Here is a 17500-nt window from a genome sequence, read left to right as displayed (position 1 = left end):
TCTAGTTCTCCACGAGATAATGTTAGCAATTAGCTTCTGACTAGAGGGATATTGAATGCATTAGAGGGGTTTGTAAGAGGCTTGCTGTGAGGTTCCAAAGTGTCAGGACCCGTCATTTAGAATGTGACATGCACAGTAACATGTAACTGAACTGGAATTTAACACAGTGCAAACATTACTATCTGTATGTGTTGTGTGGTTATGTGTGTCATTGCCTGGTGAGAGGCATGGTGGTGTTAATGAAAATATGTGTAAGAGTATAGAAGCTAAAGGAGGTGAAGAGGTTCAATGAGTGTGATTTGTGTGTGTGTGTGAGTGTGTGTGTGTGTGTGTGTTTGTGTGTGTGTGTGTGTGTGTGTGTGTGTGTGTGTGTGTGTGTGTGTGTGCATGTGTGTGAATGGCTGCCTTCTGTTTGTGCCCTACCTTGATGACAGACGCTCCGGCTCGGGACAGTGGACTGTGCATCTGAGCGGCAGCCGCCATGTTGGCGATGGTGTTCAGGTGGTTCATCTGGTTCATCGCCATGGCAACGGAGGCTGGTGGCAGACTGACGGGCAGCAGGGGGTGGGGCATCATCATGAAGGGCAGATCCAGACCTGGGGAGAGAGAGAGAGAGAGAGAGACAGAGAGAGAGCAAGAAAAAGAGAGAGAAAGAGTGAATTTTATATTCAATGTGCACACAAAAAACAGAACATCATTATTCTCAACAAATTGAGAATATCTAATCGCTAAACTATACACTAATGAGGGAGTGAATATGGGCATGAAATTGATTTGTAAATGATTCCATTTCAGTGCTGTAAATGTTTTGATGTAATTTTCAGGACAATCTGTTATTGAATGAATATGCTGTATTAGCCTGAAACGAGAGTATCTTTGCTAATGGGTACCACACATGCAGACATACAGTATTTACTGTTCAAAGTGATTTGCATAAATATGTCAAATATTATTCTACTCTCAGGTCTGTTATTTATAGCAATCAGCAAGGTATTTTTGCAAGGAACCATTATGTAAACTCATACATGAACCTAGTAGAACAGTCGATATTTTTCATTGTAAGTACTGAACTAGGTCTACTCAGTGACTCCACTTGAACTAGAGGGAGGAACATGGATGAGAGGTGGAGCATCGAGAGGGGGATGAACAGAGACACTCAAGGAGGGAGGAGCAGGCAGCAAGCGGGAATGAAGGGGAAAAAAACAAGTGAGTGAGTGAGTTAGTGAGGGAGTGAGAGAGTGAGTGAGGGAGGAAGTGAAGGAATGAGTGAGTGAATGAGGGAGGGAGGGAGGGAGTAAAAGGAGATAAAGTCATAAAGGCTGGGGGCAGAAGAACTAGAGGATCCAATGGTTGGCCAGCAGGTGAAGAAGTGAGAGAGGGAATAAATGCAAGAGAAGAGTGAGTGAGTGAGTGAGTGAGGGAGGGAGGGAGTGAAAGAATGAGTGAGGGAGGGAGGGAGTGAAGGAGGGAGGGAAAGAGGGAGGGAGGGAGTGAAGGAATGAGTGAGGGAAGGATGGAGGGAGGGAGGGAGTGAATGAGTGAGTGAGTGAGGGAGGGAGGGAGGGAGGAAGAAATGAGTGAGGGAAGAAGGGAGGGAGGGAGGGAGTGAGTGAATGAGTGAGTGTGAGAGGGAGGGAGGGAGGAGAGGACAGTAAGGAGGAAAAGGGGGATTGGTCTGTTGAGAGCCAGAGGGACTCACGGTTGGCCAGCAGGTGGTTCTGCTGCAGGGAGCTAAGGTGGGCACTGGAGAAGCCGTGCTGGGCGGCCAGGCCAGCAGGACCCAGGCCGTGCTGCCCAGAGGAGGGGGGGGACTGCAGCTTCTCCTTGTCCCAGGAGGACTCACTGCCGCCTGGGGAGGGGGGAGAAAGACACCAGGGAAGCAGGGAGAGTGAATGGGTGGCTCGACCTGTGAGATGATGGAACAGTACAAGCAGGCTGAAACTGTGGGAGGGTAGGACATAACAAAGGACGGGAGTCTGACCTCTACAGGACTAAAATAATCCGCATAATCTGGCCAAAACGTCTGGTAGTTGATTTTCTGCCTAGGCTGGACATCAAGATACAAACCTCCTTACCTGTATACAGATCTACAGAAACTATAATATAACTGCAAATATCTTAATCAGGCCTAAAATCACCAAATGGAAACAAACAGTGTTTTGGTATATCCAGTGTCAGCGAGGATGTTGAGACAGAATCTTCACAGTACGGAAATTGACCGAAATTGACCGGCTCTGACCATGTTGGCAACTCATAAAATGATGGCTGAAACACCACCAGTTGGTGTCAAGAGACAACACTGTGTAGACACACAGATTTGTACAGGGACCAATTATGATAATCGGATATATCATTTGCATACGTACAAAATGGTAATAATGTGAGAAGCCATTATAATGTTTCTTTAAGTATAGCCTTATGTATAACATGTCCCCATACACAACACAAAACACCGGCACGACCATACAAATGATGCTCTACTCTCTTGTTTACAAGACAGAGGACCACGGCATCGTTTCCACCAAAGGGTTAACCCACTCCAGTCAATCTCGCTTGGGCCAGAGTGTCTCATATACATAAATAAATCAATAAAACAGAATGCAATGGAGAACCAGGTTGCAGAGGGTTGGAGAGAGGGTTGGGGGGGGGGCATGAATTGACTTAAGTAGAACCGCAGTGAGGGGTGGAGGTGGTGGAGGAGGGGGGTAGATGGTGCAGGGAAATGGGGAGAGTCAAAACTGGAGGAGGAGGAATCGAAATCATTGTATAATTCTGCTTAATAAGCAAGAGAAGTCCTGGGAGTGCAATAACAGATGGTGTTTTTGCAACAGATTGCGGTGAGTGATTCTTTTAATAATAATGCGAATTAAATTCTTCCTCTGTAGAATCCCGGCCCGTTCATCAGGGAGCTGTTTGAATGAGAGCAAAAAACAGGCAGCTAAACTAATGATGGCGCTCAACACCTGAGACCATGGTGTATGAGCGTGCGTATGCATGTGTGGCTGTGAGAGTGTGTGTGTGTGTGTATGCATATACTAAACCCGTTGTAACACAGTGTATGTGTGTATCTGGGTATGTGCATACAAAACAATACGCTAAAAGTATTTTCAAGAGTATATGAGAGTGTGCTGTGAGTGGAAATGTGTGGTGTGTGACACTTGTGCAAGTGTGTGTGTGTGTGTGTGTGTGTGTGTGTGTGTGTGTGGAAATAACTGTGCAGCGTACTGTGTGAATAAATGAGTGTAAGTATGTAAACGTGACAGAGAGAGTCACTGAGAGTGTTGATGATCACATTAAAACTCTACACAGTAATCACTCTATTAGTCCAGCATTTTCTGTTTGTGAATGGCCAATCTTCTCATACGACTCCAAAATAACACACTACTTCAACACAAACAGGATCAAACGAGTAAAGATGATCGGAGTTAAGTAGCCAATAAGTATGTTAAGTATTCAAACATATGAACACTTATTCTTTGACACTTCATTTTTATCGAGTCTTCCCACGTTTTCAAAAAAAAAAAGACAGAGGGAAAAAACGGGAAAACCAACACTTCCTACTTAGAGTGTTTTATTGGACACCCAATAACTCAACTGCCCGACCTCGTGCGGCCGAAACGACAGCGGCAGAACCTCGGCGTGTGTGCTGATGTGCGCGTCGGTGCCGTATATCAGAGCGGGCCTGGCTGAACCATCTCCAGAGCTGGTGCTGATGGCCCATTTGGGCTGAGTCCAAAGGCTCCTCAAGTGCTGGCTGGCCCTGTAATTAGCCAACGATGGTGCCAGCATGGAAGGAGAGAGAGATGGATCGCGAGAAGGAAAGAGAGAGAGAGAGAGAGACAGAGAGAAAGAGAGAGATGTGTGGTGAGGGAGGGAATGAGTAAGAGTAGGTGAGGATGAGTGGGGGAAAGAGAGATGGATAGATATGATACGAGGTGAGAGAGAGATAGAGAGATAGAGAGATAGATAGATAGAGAGAGAGAGAGAGAGAGAAAGAGAGCGACCATTAACATAGCGAATCTGCAGCCTGTCTGTCCGTCAGTCATGCTTTGAGAATGTGTCCATCACGCTGGCCCTCCCCAGTCCCCCGCTGCCAGAGCTGGTTAACAGAATCCTTTTTAAAGACCCCCCACAACTCCCCAACCCCCGACGTCCATAATTAACCAGCCCCACCCATCCCTCATCCATGTCCTGCATCGCCTCACCCCCCCCCCCCCCCCTTCCTCAATGTCCCTCGTCGTTAATGTTTTTTTTCTCCCATCCACTTTTAAGCACTTTTTTCTCATCGGCGAGAAATCAATTAAGACACGGGGAACCAAGGACACTGGGGTGTATTAGGGAGCCAGTGCTGAGAAGGGTCACCCCTTTTATCGATTGTCGCAGGCCGGAGGAGGACGTGATTGTGTTTGTTGTCCACTATCGTGCCAAGGGTCTTAACTCAATGAACAGGTTTACATCTCCAACTAAGCTTTTTTTTTACTTGTTCTTTGTTTGCTTTTGTTTTTGTTTTGTTTTGGGGGTTAATTCTACCCCTGAACGACAGGGTCATGAAAACAAATGTGAAGCTAGCCAGATAGATAAATGGTCATCTTTAACGCTGGTCTGTTTGGAAGAGACTGTAGCATCACGTTCTTATCAACAACAGAGGCGTGACATAGGCCGGAGATCCAGAATGTAAAAGGAACTCCAGTGTGGAGCGTCAGTAAAACAATAGAGTTTATGGAGGCCAACACTCCTTATGCAACTCCACTACCTTGAGTGCACAACTACAGTGAAGGAGAACACGCAATGACGACAGAGAGCCAGCCAGACAGACACACCTAGGGCTAGACAGGTCAACTTGGCAGTTACTGGCTCACTGGTTTCAGTTACAGCAACACCTTTGAGAACACTGGCAAAAGAATACAAACCCAAAACAATATTTTTTATCAGGTTATACAAAAGCTTTGTGACTAATTGGGTCACAACAGACTTCACTCTTGACAGTGAGACACAAGGGTGCTTTTGAGTGTTTTTATTACTTTGGTTGTCTTCCATTCCTTTCATTTTATGATGTGATAATTTAAGTTGACTCTTACTGTTACATGTGATGGCATGTCTTGCTTCTTTGTGTACATTTAAAAATAGACTTCTTTCTGCAAAGGTCTTACAATATTACCGCACTTTGCTCCACTGTTGTTGTTTTTATTCATGCTTTATAAATGTATGAATTGTCATATAAATTGTCATATTTAGAGACTACATAAATAAAGCCAAGTATTGTAAATCCATTACGATTTGTTTAAAACAGAGCTGGACTGGACTTATGAGTTTTAACCTCTCATAATGGCCATGCTTAGCAAGTGACTCGGGATAGGAACGGTGGTGGTGGTGGGGGGTGGGGGGGGGGGGTTGGTTGAGTGGTGGGGGAAGCACAGCACAGTCTGACCCTTGCTAGTGTGCGTGAGAGACGGGGGTAAACAAAGTGTGCATTTTGTTTACGGGAGAGAGGGCCCATCGCTGGGTTGGGGCCGAGGGGGGAGGGGGGGCCCGGCCTCTCGAGTGTGTGAGTGCACGCTGTGTTTACTTCTCCGCAAAACAAACCTCGAACGAAACGCGGCCAGACCCGGGCAGGCAGGGAGCGGACGGCGTTGTGTCAGACTGCTCCCGTCAGAGGGGGTCAGTTAGCAAAAAACTCCTCTCCCCATGCGCTCTGCTCCCTCTGCTAATGATGCATATTGCTGGTGCGCTGGCTCTTACTGAACTCTGTTGGTGTTCGGGGTTTGTGTAAATAGAGCTTGATGAGTGCATGTGGAGAACAGGCAAACGCAGGTCTGAGGCCAGCCCAAGATAGATGGGAACGTTCGGGTGAGTGAGTCACCGCTGTCCTCTGTGCCCTGCTCTACGGTCAGAACGTCCAGAACGCCACTGCCCTCTACATTTGATTAGTCCATATTAAGATGGGGTGTGTGCTCAGTTCTTTCATACGTGATGCTGCCATTAGTCCGCATTCTATGCTTTATAAGAAGAAAACACGATAGGGCTACATACATACGCACACAAAGACATAGACATAGACAGACACACACACACACACACACACACACACACACACCCACACACTCCTGAGGAAGTATAAAGCAGATCTACTGTACAAATGTCAGCTCTTTCTCATTGAGAGCCTTGCAGAGTGAAACTGTGAATACTGAGCCGATCTCGTTCAGCTCCATTAATTGAGGCATTGGAATTCACAGAGTTCTTTCTTTACAGGAGTAATTATATTTCTCGCTTGCTAATGAAGAGGTCAAAAAGCTCATTTTATGACGACTCCACCTCCCAGTCTAGTCCTCTCTGAGGAGTCATTCAGTGGGAGCGGGCTGAGAAACAGAGGAATATGGCCTCCGTTTTATCACCGCAATGCCAGTCTAGGCTAGAATAATCTCACACACCCAGGGCTACAGACACACACACACACACACACACACACACGCATACACACACACACTCTTGCTCATATGACTTTTATATATTTCATCAAACACATTCAGGCACATACAACAACACTTCAGCATAAAAAGGCACCTGTTTATTAATGCACGCGCGTGTGTGTGCCCCACACACACACACACACACACACTGTCTCTCTCTCTCTCTCTCCTTTTGCACTGATAAATTTACAATTAAACACACATGCATGCAAGCAAGTACACACACATACACACGCAGGCACACACATGTACTCTCTCTCTCTCACTTCCCTCCCTAACTCCTTTCTCTCTCTCCCTCTCTCTCTCTCTCTCTCTCTCTCTCTCACACACACACACACACACACACACACACACTGTCTCTCTCTCTCTCTCTCCTTTTGCACTGATAAATTTACAATTAAACACACATGCATGCAAGCAAGTACACACACATACACACGCAGGCACACACGTGTACTCTCTCTCTCTCTCTCACTCTCACTCCCTAACTCCTTTCTCTCTCTCTCTCTCTCTCTCTCTCTCTCTCTCTCTCTCTCTCTCACACACACACACACACACACACACACAGTCTCTCTCTGTCTCTCTCACACACACTCACACACACACACTGTCCGGGAGCACATTAACAGCTTGTAGCGGGTGCGGGTGGAGGGCGGCACGCTGGCACTCTGTTTGTCATATTTCTTGTGGGCCTCGCCATCTGCCGGGGTGGCATTTTCATGGCTGTTTACCCCGACTCCCGCCAAGGAATCATCTGCCACCGCATAATGCCGGCCTCCGCAGAAAAAACGGGGATTAAGTTGGTAATGCAACTGAGACTATTGCTAATTTGGTGTAATTGGGAAGAAATGAAGATAAATGAGGGCGAGGAAGGCAAAGGCAATCAGTGCAGCAGGCAGTACAGCTGTGCTTTTGGCCAAATTCACCCCCACTGCCACCCGCAGACACCCATCCACCCGCCCGCCACACTCCACCTCAACCCCACCCCACCCCACCCTCGCACACACACACACACACACAACACACACACAACACACCTATCAAACAAACACGCAGGCCCCCTACGTTCAACAAGGCACTTGCAAATCCATACTAATAACAAATCTGCTCTCGTGTCTAAGAAAGGGAAAATGGTGGGAGTGTGTGTGTGTGGGGGGGGGGGACGCTCTGGTCAGTGTGGCAGAATGGCAGTGTGGCAGGCCAGGCGTTGTTCAGATCTCAGTTGGTTAGGCATGGCTAATTGGGGTGGGGGGGTGTAAGGGAGGAGAAGGGGAGGGAGGGAGGGATTTTGGGTGGGACTCTTATAGGGTTGACCTTCAGACTGACCTTCTCATTTGCATTGTATGACAAAGAGGCTACAGAGCAATATTTTAACTTCACAATATTTAGGGTACAATAAACTGTTATTAACTTTAACTAAAGTTTAAGGTTTAGGGGGTTGTTGCCGTTTTGTTTTAGCTCTAGAGTTTGTAGTCTTTTATGACAAATTCATCTTAATTCTCGCTATTTCAAAGTGTGATTCTGGGCTACACCAGGTCCAAAACTAATATGAGGTTACTTTATGTAGCACGCTGATGTTGTGCTGGACTATTATATAGCACAAACAGGGATTCTCAGTTAGATTGACAGCTACTGATTGCCCCTCCACATCCCCTGCCTCTACAGCTGAAGGTTAGTAGCATGATGGTGGAGGCAGGGTGTGTGTGTGTGTGTGTGTGTGTGTGTGTTTGAGTGGCAGTGTATTTTTTCGGGGCATCGGTGGGGTGCCCACTGTGCCCCTTGTGTACCCCTTCTCTGTGCCAGACACCCCTCTGGCAGCAGTCCTCCCCCCTTTACATACACACCCGTACTGCTCTGCACAGATGTCCCCCTCCCCACACAACACACCCAAATATAGATTCACACATGCACGCATACACACACACACACACACACACACACACACACACACACATGTGCGCACACTTATACACATGTACACATACACACACACACACATACATGCGCGCACACACACACACACACACACACATGCGCGCACACATGTACACACACACACACACACACACACACACACACACACACACACACACACACACAGATATGCACACCCTGCACCTTGTACACACACACTGCAGCCCCTCGAAGAGGACATCCTTCAAGGCCATACATCAGCCCCATGGTGATGAGACATCTGCACAGGCCCACCGTGTGTGTATGTGTGTGTGTGTGTGTGTGTGTGTGTGTGTGTGTGTGTGTGTGTGTGTGTGTGTGTAGACATGCCCCTGTGAGTGTGTGTGTGTGTGTGTGTGTGTGTGCTGTTCATCCTCTCCCTAGTGTGACACAGCGGAGAGAATTCATCAAATTTATTAGGTCTGATTTAAATAGGAGATGCTGCTGTTAAAACTAATGCAAGAGCTGCCCAGCATGGCTACATGGCAGAGGGCCCTGCAAATCTCAACAGGGCCTAACCACACACTTCAGCCCTTTAAATCAACCCCAGTGTGGAGAGACTCCCGCTCTTCCAGAAACTTACTTGTAGAGCAGTCCACTGAAAACTCTGAACATTTAAAATGACACTTTTCATCTTCACCACATCAGCTAGAGGTGACCGACTACTGCAGATGGACGTAATGACCAGCAGCAGTAAACTCTATTTCCGTACAATCTGTCAGGTGTGAAATCTTTCCCCTTTCCATCGAGGTAAAGATGGTATCATCACCCTGGGAACATTGACAGATCTGTGCCTGTCTCCATATGTTTACACTAACACCCCCCACCTACTAGTGATTTTGAAGGGCTAATGTTTTCATTAGGGGTTGAGAAACTGTTCTGTAGTCAATAACAACAAAGTAATGAAGAGGAAAAAGTATTAGCAGCAGCAACAGAGGAAAACGCAGCATAAGAAAAAAAAGAAAAGAAAAAAAAAAAAACCATTTAAATTGCGAGTCATTAATTCCCCTCCCAGAACAATGTGAGTACAATTCACCGGAGGCTCGGCGTAGGGAGAGGCGTTTGAATTGGAAGTGAAAATGATTAAAGAGAGGCGTTAATTAAGTGTTAATTGCTGTGAGGAGTTGCAAGGAGGCAGGAGGATTCAGACAGATCTGACAGGGAGTAAATGAGTGCTGTTTTTCACCCACACCTCTACGTACGCTGCTGAGGGAAAGACATGGGAACTGACACAAGTCCGAGGAGAACAGCAAGAGGAACCACACCGATTTTTGCAAGGCAAATATGAGCAGTGTTGAAATGTATATGGTCCCTAAACTCAACCCTGGTGGACTCCAAATGATTCTAAAATGTGTTGTGGGATAATGAAAAGGAAAAAGGCAACCAGTTTATCTCATATCAGTTTCAGCAGTTAGGGAACAGAGTTTGACAGGATGTTTTCTTTGGGGGACAGACTGTGAAGAATAATTAAGAGGCACAAGCTTAAGCAGTCACACCACATCCCAATTGGAATGATGCTGCACCAATAACATGTACTTGAAAGACGCAGACTCTAGATAACCTGAGAACTCTATATTTTAATAGAAAAGCCAGATGATATTCTGTGGTGAAGTCTATGGAGACCGTTGGGCATAGTTTACTTCCCCTTAGCTTTTCCTGTCGTATTCTCCATGGCTAGTGGAAATTAAATTTTCACAGTCTCAAAAATCACTCAATGCTTCTTGGGGAGATGAGAGAAAATACTGAAACTTAACATTCAAAGTTTTACATTAAGGTAAAGCAAGCAAAATACAAAAAAAAACAATTAATTTGACACCAATCTACATCTATCTGTACACCTATAACTAGATTAAAACCTCTTTATAAGACCATATCATTCAAAATCTTGTTTTACAGCTTTGAAGCATATCCTATCCCAAATATTTAATACAAACTAATCAACCCTGCAATAGGGCTATCGATCTCTCACTTCAAAAAAGTGTCTACTGCACAAAGCAAGTACTTGAGAAAAAGGAACCTGTATGTCTCATGTCAATATGCGGCAGCTGCTTATCCAGTGCCTCAATATCCTCTTTTCCTTCCAATATGGCGCTAACTACTTTTGGACGACGCACACGTACTCTCAATTAACAAGGATTTATTTATAGAGCCTCCTACGGCTAAACATTCGGGCTCTCATTATGGCCTCTGAGTGAGTCCCTTTGCATTGTGCCGCTCAACGGCTTTTGTGTTGCCCAAGACGGTGCAGACTCTCTCACTTAGCCTCATCACAGGCAGACATTAATGGCCATCAGAGAGCCGTGTTCCCTTTGAACGGCTCACGGCGGCTCCCGCTTTGATCATAAGTAGCGCTTGCTTCACAGACGGTGGAGGAAGATGTCTCTTTGATATGGGCCCATGCGTTTACATATCAATGAGTGCCACCAAAAGATCGGTTTTGAGAGAGAGAGAGAGAGAGAGAGAGAGAGACAGAGAGAGAAAGAGGGAGCAAGAGAAGGAGAAAAGGTGGAAAAACAATGAGAGAGGAAGAGAGAAAGAGATGGATGGATTATAGAGGGAGAGGTAAAAAGGAAAGAGAGAGAGAGTAGAGAAGAAGAGGAGCTGGCGTGTAAGAGAGCCTCCAGAAAACATGGGGATTGTCACACAAGTCAGTTGCTGGCTTGTATCATCTTTGGGTGTAGGGGGGTGGGGGGTGTTCTAGAAACTTCCATCTCAACGCAGGCCTGGGACCTGTCAGGTGTTCTCCTCTGACTGGCCGCGGCTCATTTGGTGTTTGGAACAGGAGTTTTGGGGAGCTTAACAGGTTTTCATTAGGCGTCGTTTCGAGGCTCATTTGGAATCAATCCCCTCTCGGACACTCGCGCTGGCTCCCGTGTCAGTCCGGATGAAAAATGATCCGAAGCTGGAGGGGGAGGGGGGGGGGGGGGGATGGGTGGCGGGGGAGCTCCACGTGGACCCCCCGTTCGTTGTGCGTGCCCCGGTCCGTTAATACAGTATCATCTGGTCGGAAGAGCGGGCAATTCCCACATCTCATTACCGACAGGAACCGTCCCATTAGCAGGGCCAAGGGTTTCAGACTAAATGCAGTGTGTGTGTGCGTATGTGTGTGTGTGTGTGTGTGCGTATGTGTGTGTGTGTGTGTGTGTGCATGTGTGTGTGCGTGCATGTGTGTTTGTGGCTGAATGTGTTTGGACATGTTTTTTCTGTATGTTCACCTTCACATACTCAATCCTCTACCTGTCTATCTGTAAGTGACACTAACAACTCTCTTCTCTCCTTCACAAGTATATAGACACTCACTAAAGACACAGTCGAAGAGAGAGGTGTAACACTTCACTTGTTTCTGTAACGCATTATGAATACATAAAAAGTTATGAATCACAATGAATCACAATGCTTCATGACTGACATAAGTTTAGTCTACACAAACCTATTTTTATTAGCATCTAAATATTTACTATATAGTATAGTAAAAGTCCTTAAAGCTTAAGTATTAAAATGCCTGTTAAAGCACTGATAACATCTTTGCCCTCAAATGTTGTTTTTGCCACATGTTCTTTATAATGTGTAGGGCTTATAATGCTTTATGAGAGCAGTTATGTCTATTCATAACTAGCTGTGTAAAGTTAGTTGTTGCAATGCATGGTGAATTCTTACCATTACATTATGGGCTCTATCTTCCGTGCCGGCGCAATTGACTTTGTATACTCGCGCGTTTGTCTTTCCTATTTTGCAGTCAGCGCATATTGGAATTTTCCCTCCACAGGTACATGCCTGTAAATTAGGGAATTCGATTGCGCCCACGGGGGCGGTTCAGCGAAAAGACGGGGCGTGTTCCGGCGCAAACGTTCACTGTTGATATTTTGCAGTTTCAGAAAACAATTCCGCCACAGACCAGGAACTCCCTGGTCTAAAGTCTGTGGCGAAAATGCAGATGCTATTTTAAGGGCGCATGCATGACCACAGGCCTGCATGAATGAATGCGTTGCACACCAATCTACAGACACCCCCGTGCACAGACGGAAACATTCAAAGCCTTGATAATATTTGTCCATTTCCCGGTTTTGTTCGTGCATTGGTGACCTAAATATTTAGTAGCCTATATAGTACAACATCTACATGCAATATCTTTACAACAACGCCTAATTACGACCTATTAATCTGGACAACTTTATAGGCTACAGCCCTATAAAGGCTAAAGTTACTTTTAGTTTTGTTCCAATTTACCGTTGTGTAAGGTTTTAAGCACCATAATGTTGCCTACCTTGTTGTAGCCCATCTGAAATAACTCCAAGCTTTGCTATGTTCCCTCCATCCTTTCGTTATTTTCAAAAAACGTTTTATATCCATGATGGCCTTGAAGTCTTGAGTTAGTGAATTAGCTTAAATCAGCTTTTCATGTGCTGTTAACCAGCAACAGATAGTACGCAGTTAATGGGATACTGTGCAGAGTTGAAAGTTAGGTCAACTTAAACGAAGCCCTGCTTGGCCGCCTGTGCTGCGCAACGCACACTTTGCTCCTCTCATCTATACAATGTAGTTCCCATTTCTGTAAACCATACATAATTTCAAAGAAAAATATTACCACTCGAGGGAAATCAGTGTGGTGTCCATGTGAAAAAATAGGCATAAATCTAGCGTACACATTTTCACGAATCACTGATGTGTTGATGACATAAATTAGGAAATGTTAGAGGACTTAAGGAGACGTGATGTTGAACTGCATGCCGATGCCATTTAACCCAAATGCCCCAGCGGCAGCACGGGAGAGAAGAGATTAACTGACAGAAGATATGCATTGTCTATAGAGAGGTAATGTTAGATTACATTGTACATTGCAAATATATCACCATGCATTCATAACCTCGTGATTCAGTGAGAATGATCCCAAAACATCGGAAAGTATGTCTTTGTGACAATTCTGTATTACATTTTGTGAAGATGAAAAATCAATAGCTAACTGTTCCCAACTGAACAGTGATTATAGCGCTGTGAACGCTCCTGGCTGCGCCTGGCAAATACGCCACCATAATAGCAATCAGCTATGGAACAAGCGTGCCTGTTGTTAAAGGGAATGTGAGATGACGCTCTGATTGGTTTATTGCACGTTACGCCCAAACCATACCCATGATTAATGTAGCTACTTCAGACAACCCCATTTTAGATTTGCGTCGGGCGCAACAGTCAAATATCCCGCCGGTAAAATAGCATCAGCGCCCGAGATCCGCCCACAAAGTGAATTGCGTTTTGCGCAAAGACACTTCCGTTTTAGACCATTAAAATAGGGCCCTAAATGTGTTCCTAATGCTTTATGGATACTGGGTTTCAGTAAAGTGTTACCAAAAGGGCTGATGGGGTTGCTTAAGGTTGTACACTGAATTGAATTGTGACATGTGCTTTTGTGTGAGGGCATACTGCTCACAAATGCATAAATAGGTTTGTAAGGATCTGTGAATATGTGTAAGCATATCTGAGTGTGTGTGGTGGTTTCAGTGTGTTTATGAATATCTGTGAATATGTGTGTATCTGTGCATGCACGAGAGGGTGTGTGTGTGTGTGTGTGTGTGTGTGTGTGTGTGTGTGTGTGCGCGCACATGTGAGTATGTGTGTGTGTGCACATGTGAGTATCTGTGAGTGTATGTGTGTTTGCTCAAAATGTCTGAGTGTGTTACAGTGTGAGCATGTGTGTACTCTGAGAAATCTCTAGTGGCGGGCAGCCCATCCTTACAGTGGTCAGTGTGTGTGTGTGTGTGTGTGAGTGAGTGTGTGTATGTGTGTATGTGTGTACGTGTACGTGTGTGTGTGTGTGCGTGTGCGTGTGGCCTCTGTCCTACTGAGACAGATGATTTATGGAACATTAATTTCTGATGCTCGGAACATGGGGGAATATTTCTGCTAAAGGACAAAAGAATGGGCAGATTTCTGATATGTCAGCAGGATACCGAGACAGAAGAGAGCGCCGGTACTTAGCCCGGCCAGCCGAGGTGACAGCAGTTCTTTGATCCATAAATATTGTTTGTGCCACCCCTCTTCTTTTCAAGACCGAGGACCCGAGCGAAAAAGAGGTCACGCTATTTCGGGGCTTTCATTCCTCCGACTGCTGTTCCATTTCAAAAAACCATCAGTGACGAATGAGATTAAGACACATTATTGATTGACCACTTGAGTTGCAATGAAGCTTTGAAAATCACGTCACTTAACTGTGGCGAGTGTCATGTCTATGAAGAATTGCAGACTTCAGGGTCATTGTCTACGCCGTGCAATGTGATCTTATAAGAGCATATTTTTGTCCTCACAAGGCACAACTGAACTCTTATCAAAGAGAGTGAATGAGGTGGTGAAATATCAGATATCATCTTACCGATGCGTAACATATGGACGCACTCACACACACATACACACACATCTACCCATTACAAGACACGGTCTAATATGAAAAAATCTAGTGGTGTTAAAATCAGTGAATGCTGAACCATTTTTTTAATTACACTGTTTTAATAACAGTGAATAGAATGATAATATAGGAATAAATAAAGCAAAATAAAATAAAGACAACATACAACATATGTCTATGACACAAATCACAAATCACCTACAGCCAATCTACTACCCAAGTTCAAGAGGTGACCTTTGGTCCTTGTGGAGAAGTTGCGTGGGGATGGGATGGGTTGTGGAAGGTGGTCATTGTAAGCCGATCCACCCCTCCTCAACCCACAACCCCAACGAGGATCATCCCCACACTCTCCACACAGTCAATATTTTACAGACAACAAACCGCTCCTGCGGATCGAGTGACGGTGTCTATCGGCCAGACGACAGAGGAGAGGCCTCTCCGGTTACAGAGAGATTAGAGAAGCGAGGGAAGACAGGGAGGAGAGGATGGAGAGAAGAAGAGGAGGAGGAGGAGGAGGAGGAGGAGGAGGAGGCTCTGTCCATTTTCCATGTGCACATACATCCATGTCTCTACATAACTGATGACAGAGTGTAGAATTAGTGATCAGTGGGCTTGCATTTTCTATCTACGTAATGAAAACCATTCCTTGTATTCTGTCTCAGGGATATATATTTTTTGTTTATCATGTGACATTATTTTTCCCTGGCACTCTTTCTCAAGGATACTTTTTTTTATGATGTGAGACATTAAATAGAAGTAAAAATGTGTTTTCTGTCCATGGAAACTACAGCCGACTTCATCTAGGGATGTCTATGATACTACATACAGTATTCACAGGCCAAAAATCTGTTCTTTGTCTCGCTATGTTGTATGTTACCACAGCGGGTACATTTTTTACCACGTAGACTTGTTTGTGATGTGCCATGATGAAGCAGGTGTAAAATCTGATCCATTTTGTTTGGTTTTCAGGTAAGATTACTGTGAGAGGATGACCTTGGCTAAGAGCTCTCCTCCATGGTGTCGTCCAATCAGTCTAATGAAAGAGACGCCCTCCAATGACAAAGCACTCCAACCACGCCAGCAGAGATTAAATGAGGTGAGGGACAGAAGTAGAAAATGCTGACCAGCTTGCTACTTTGGAACTTGGTCATGCACACAAACAGATGCATGAACATGCATGCACACACACACATACACACACACACACACACACACACACACGCATATGTGCACACATGCACACGGGCACACACACACACACAACACACACACACACAACACACACACCTCCTCACAAACAGTCTGTGAGTTTCCATCTCCTCTCTCTCTCTCTCTCCCTCTCTCTTTCTCTCTTTCTCTCTCTGTCTCTCTCTCCCTCTCCACCCACACCTGGTTTTTGCTAACTCGGCAAATCACGTGCCTGACAGCCTCCTGAGCCTCTTTAAATAATGCATGGGATTTCTCTTTTAACTTGTCAGTCGCTCTGCAAAAAAATATATCAGTCCTCCTCTGATGTCATTTGTGACGGTGATTTTTCCTGACAGCTCTCCATTAGGCCAATGAGTCGGGCCGCTCTCCTCTGCTATTCTTCTGCCGCCGCCTCCACCAGAAACACATGTTCCTCTTTTGCCTTTTTCCCCTCGTTTTTGCCCCTTCTCGCCACCCACACACACACACACACACACACACACACACACACACACTCCACACACATATACACACTTTATCCTTCTCTTTCTCTCTTTGATTCTGGCCTTTTTGTCTCTCTCTCTCTCTCAGTCACACTCTCTCTCTCTCTCTGTCACACTCTCTCTCCCTCTCTCTGTCACACTCCCTCTCTCTCTCTCTGTCACACTCTCTCTCTCTCTCTCTCAGTCACACTCTCTCTCTCTCTCTCAGTCACACTCTCTCTCTCTCTCTATATATATATATATATAATCTCGCCCTTTCTTGTTAACAGGGTTTCAGAGGCATATTTATATTTAAAGACAGCATTTCTCAGGCGGCGGCCCCGTGGCTTTTCTGTGCGGCGACCCCCGGGAAGCAGCCGCGTCCTTTCAGATGGCCGTCGTCACGGCTGCAGCCGCTGCCATGGCCCGGCGGCTGCTCTGGACCACAGTTTGCCAGATTCTTAATAAAAACGCAACTCTTAAAAATAAAAAAAGGAGAGAATAAAGTAAAGAAAACACCCTTGATACTGGCCCAAGAGAAAGAGAAAGAGAGAGAGAGAGAGAGAGAGAGAGCAATTTAAAAGGTTTCGAGCAAAGCCAAGTAACCGTTCTGCCGTTTGGCAGAAATCAAATGATCAAGCCACTTCTCTTTCTATCGCTCCAAAAAATGCAGAGTGGAGTGTCAGTCTGTTCCTTTATAATTTATTTATTTAGTCCACTATAAAGTGACCTCACTCAAGTGGACACAGGTCACTATTTGAGAGAGAAAATTGCAGAGGGAGGGGAGAGGAGAAAAAGAGAGAAAAAGAGAGAGAAAGAGTGAGAGAGAGAAAGAGTGAGGGAGAGAGAGAGAGAGAAAGAGAGAGAGAGAGAGAGAGAGAGAGAGAGAGAAAGAGTGAGAGAGTGGTGAGAGAGATTGAAATCGAGCCTATCTCTGAGAACTGCTTCATGCAGATAGCTCAGGGTTTTCTTTCTCTTTTTTCCCCCTCTTACTTGTGGCCAATCCGCAAGGAGGG

At 45.5% G+C, this 17500-nt stretch overlaps 1 protein-coding gene across 3 annotated transcripts in view; it reads right to left on the bottom strand.

Annotated features, from left to right (window-relative positions):
- Positions 1-17500, bottom strand: part of dacha (dachshund a) — a 144063-nt gene that overhangs the window by 32645 nt on the left and 93918 nt on the right. For 2 of the 3 annotated variants that reach the window (XM_076274555.1, XM_076274556.1), the window contains exons 4-5: positions 1700-1849; positions 424-596 (exon numbers count right to left, since the gene is read on the bottom strand). In XM_076274555.1, coding sequence (XP_076130670.1) covers positions 424-596; positions 1700-1849 — 323 coding nt within the window. The remainder of the gene's footprint in view (positions 1-423; positions 597-1699; positions 1850-17500) is intronic. The other variant, XM_076274557.1, reaches the window with a different exon arrangement.

Source organism: Alosa pseudoharengus, unplaced genomic scaffold, assembly GCF_046254945.1.
Source record: "Alosa pseudoharengus isolate Yale_2024_CS ecotype anadromous, Long Island Sound unplaced genomic scaffold, YU_APseudo_1.1 YU_APseudo_1.1_scf_8, whole genome shotgun sequence".
Taxonomy (NCBI): domain Eukaryota; kingdom Metazoa; phylum Chordata; class Actinopteri; order Clupeiformes; family Clupeidae; genus Alosa; species Alosa pseudoharengus.
This window is presented reverse-complemented; position numbering and strand designations above follow the sequence as displayed.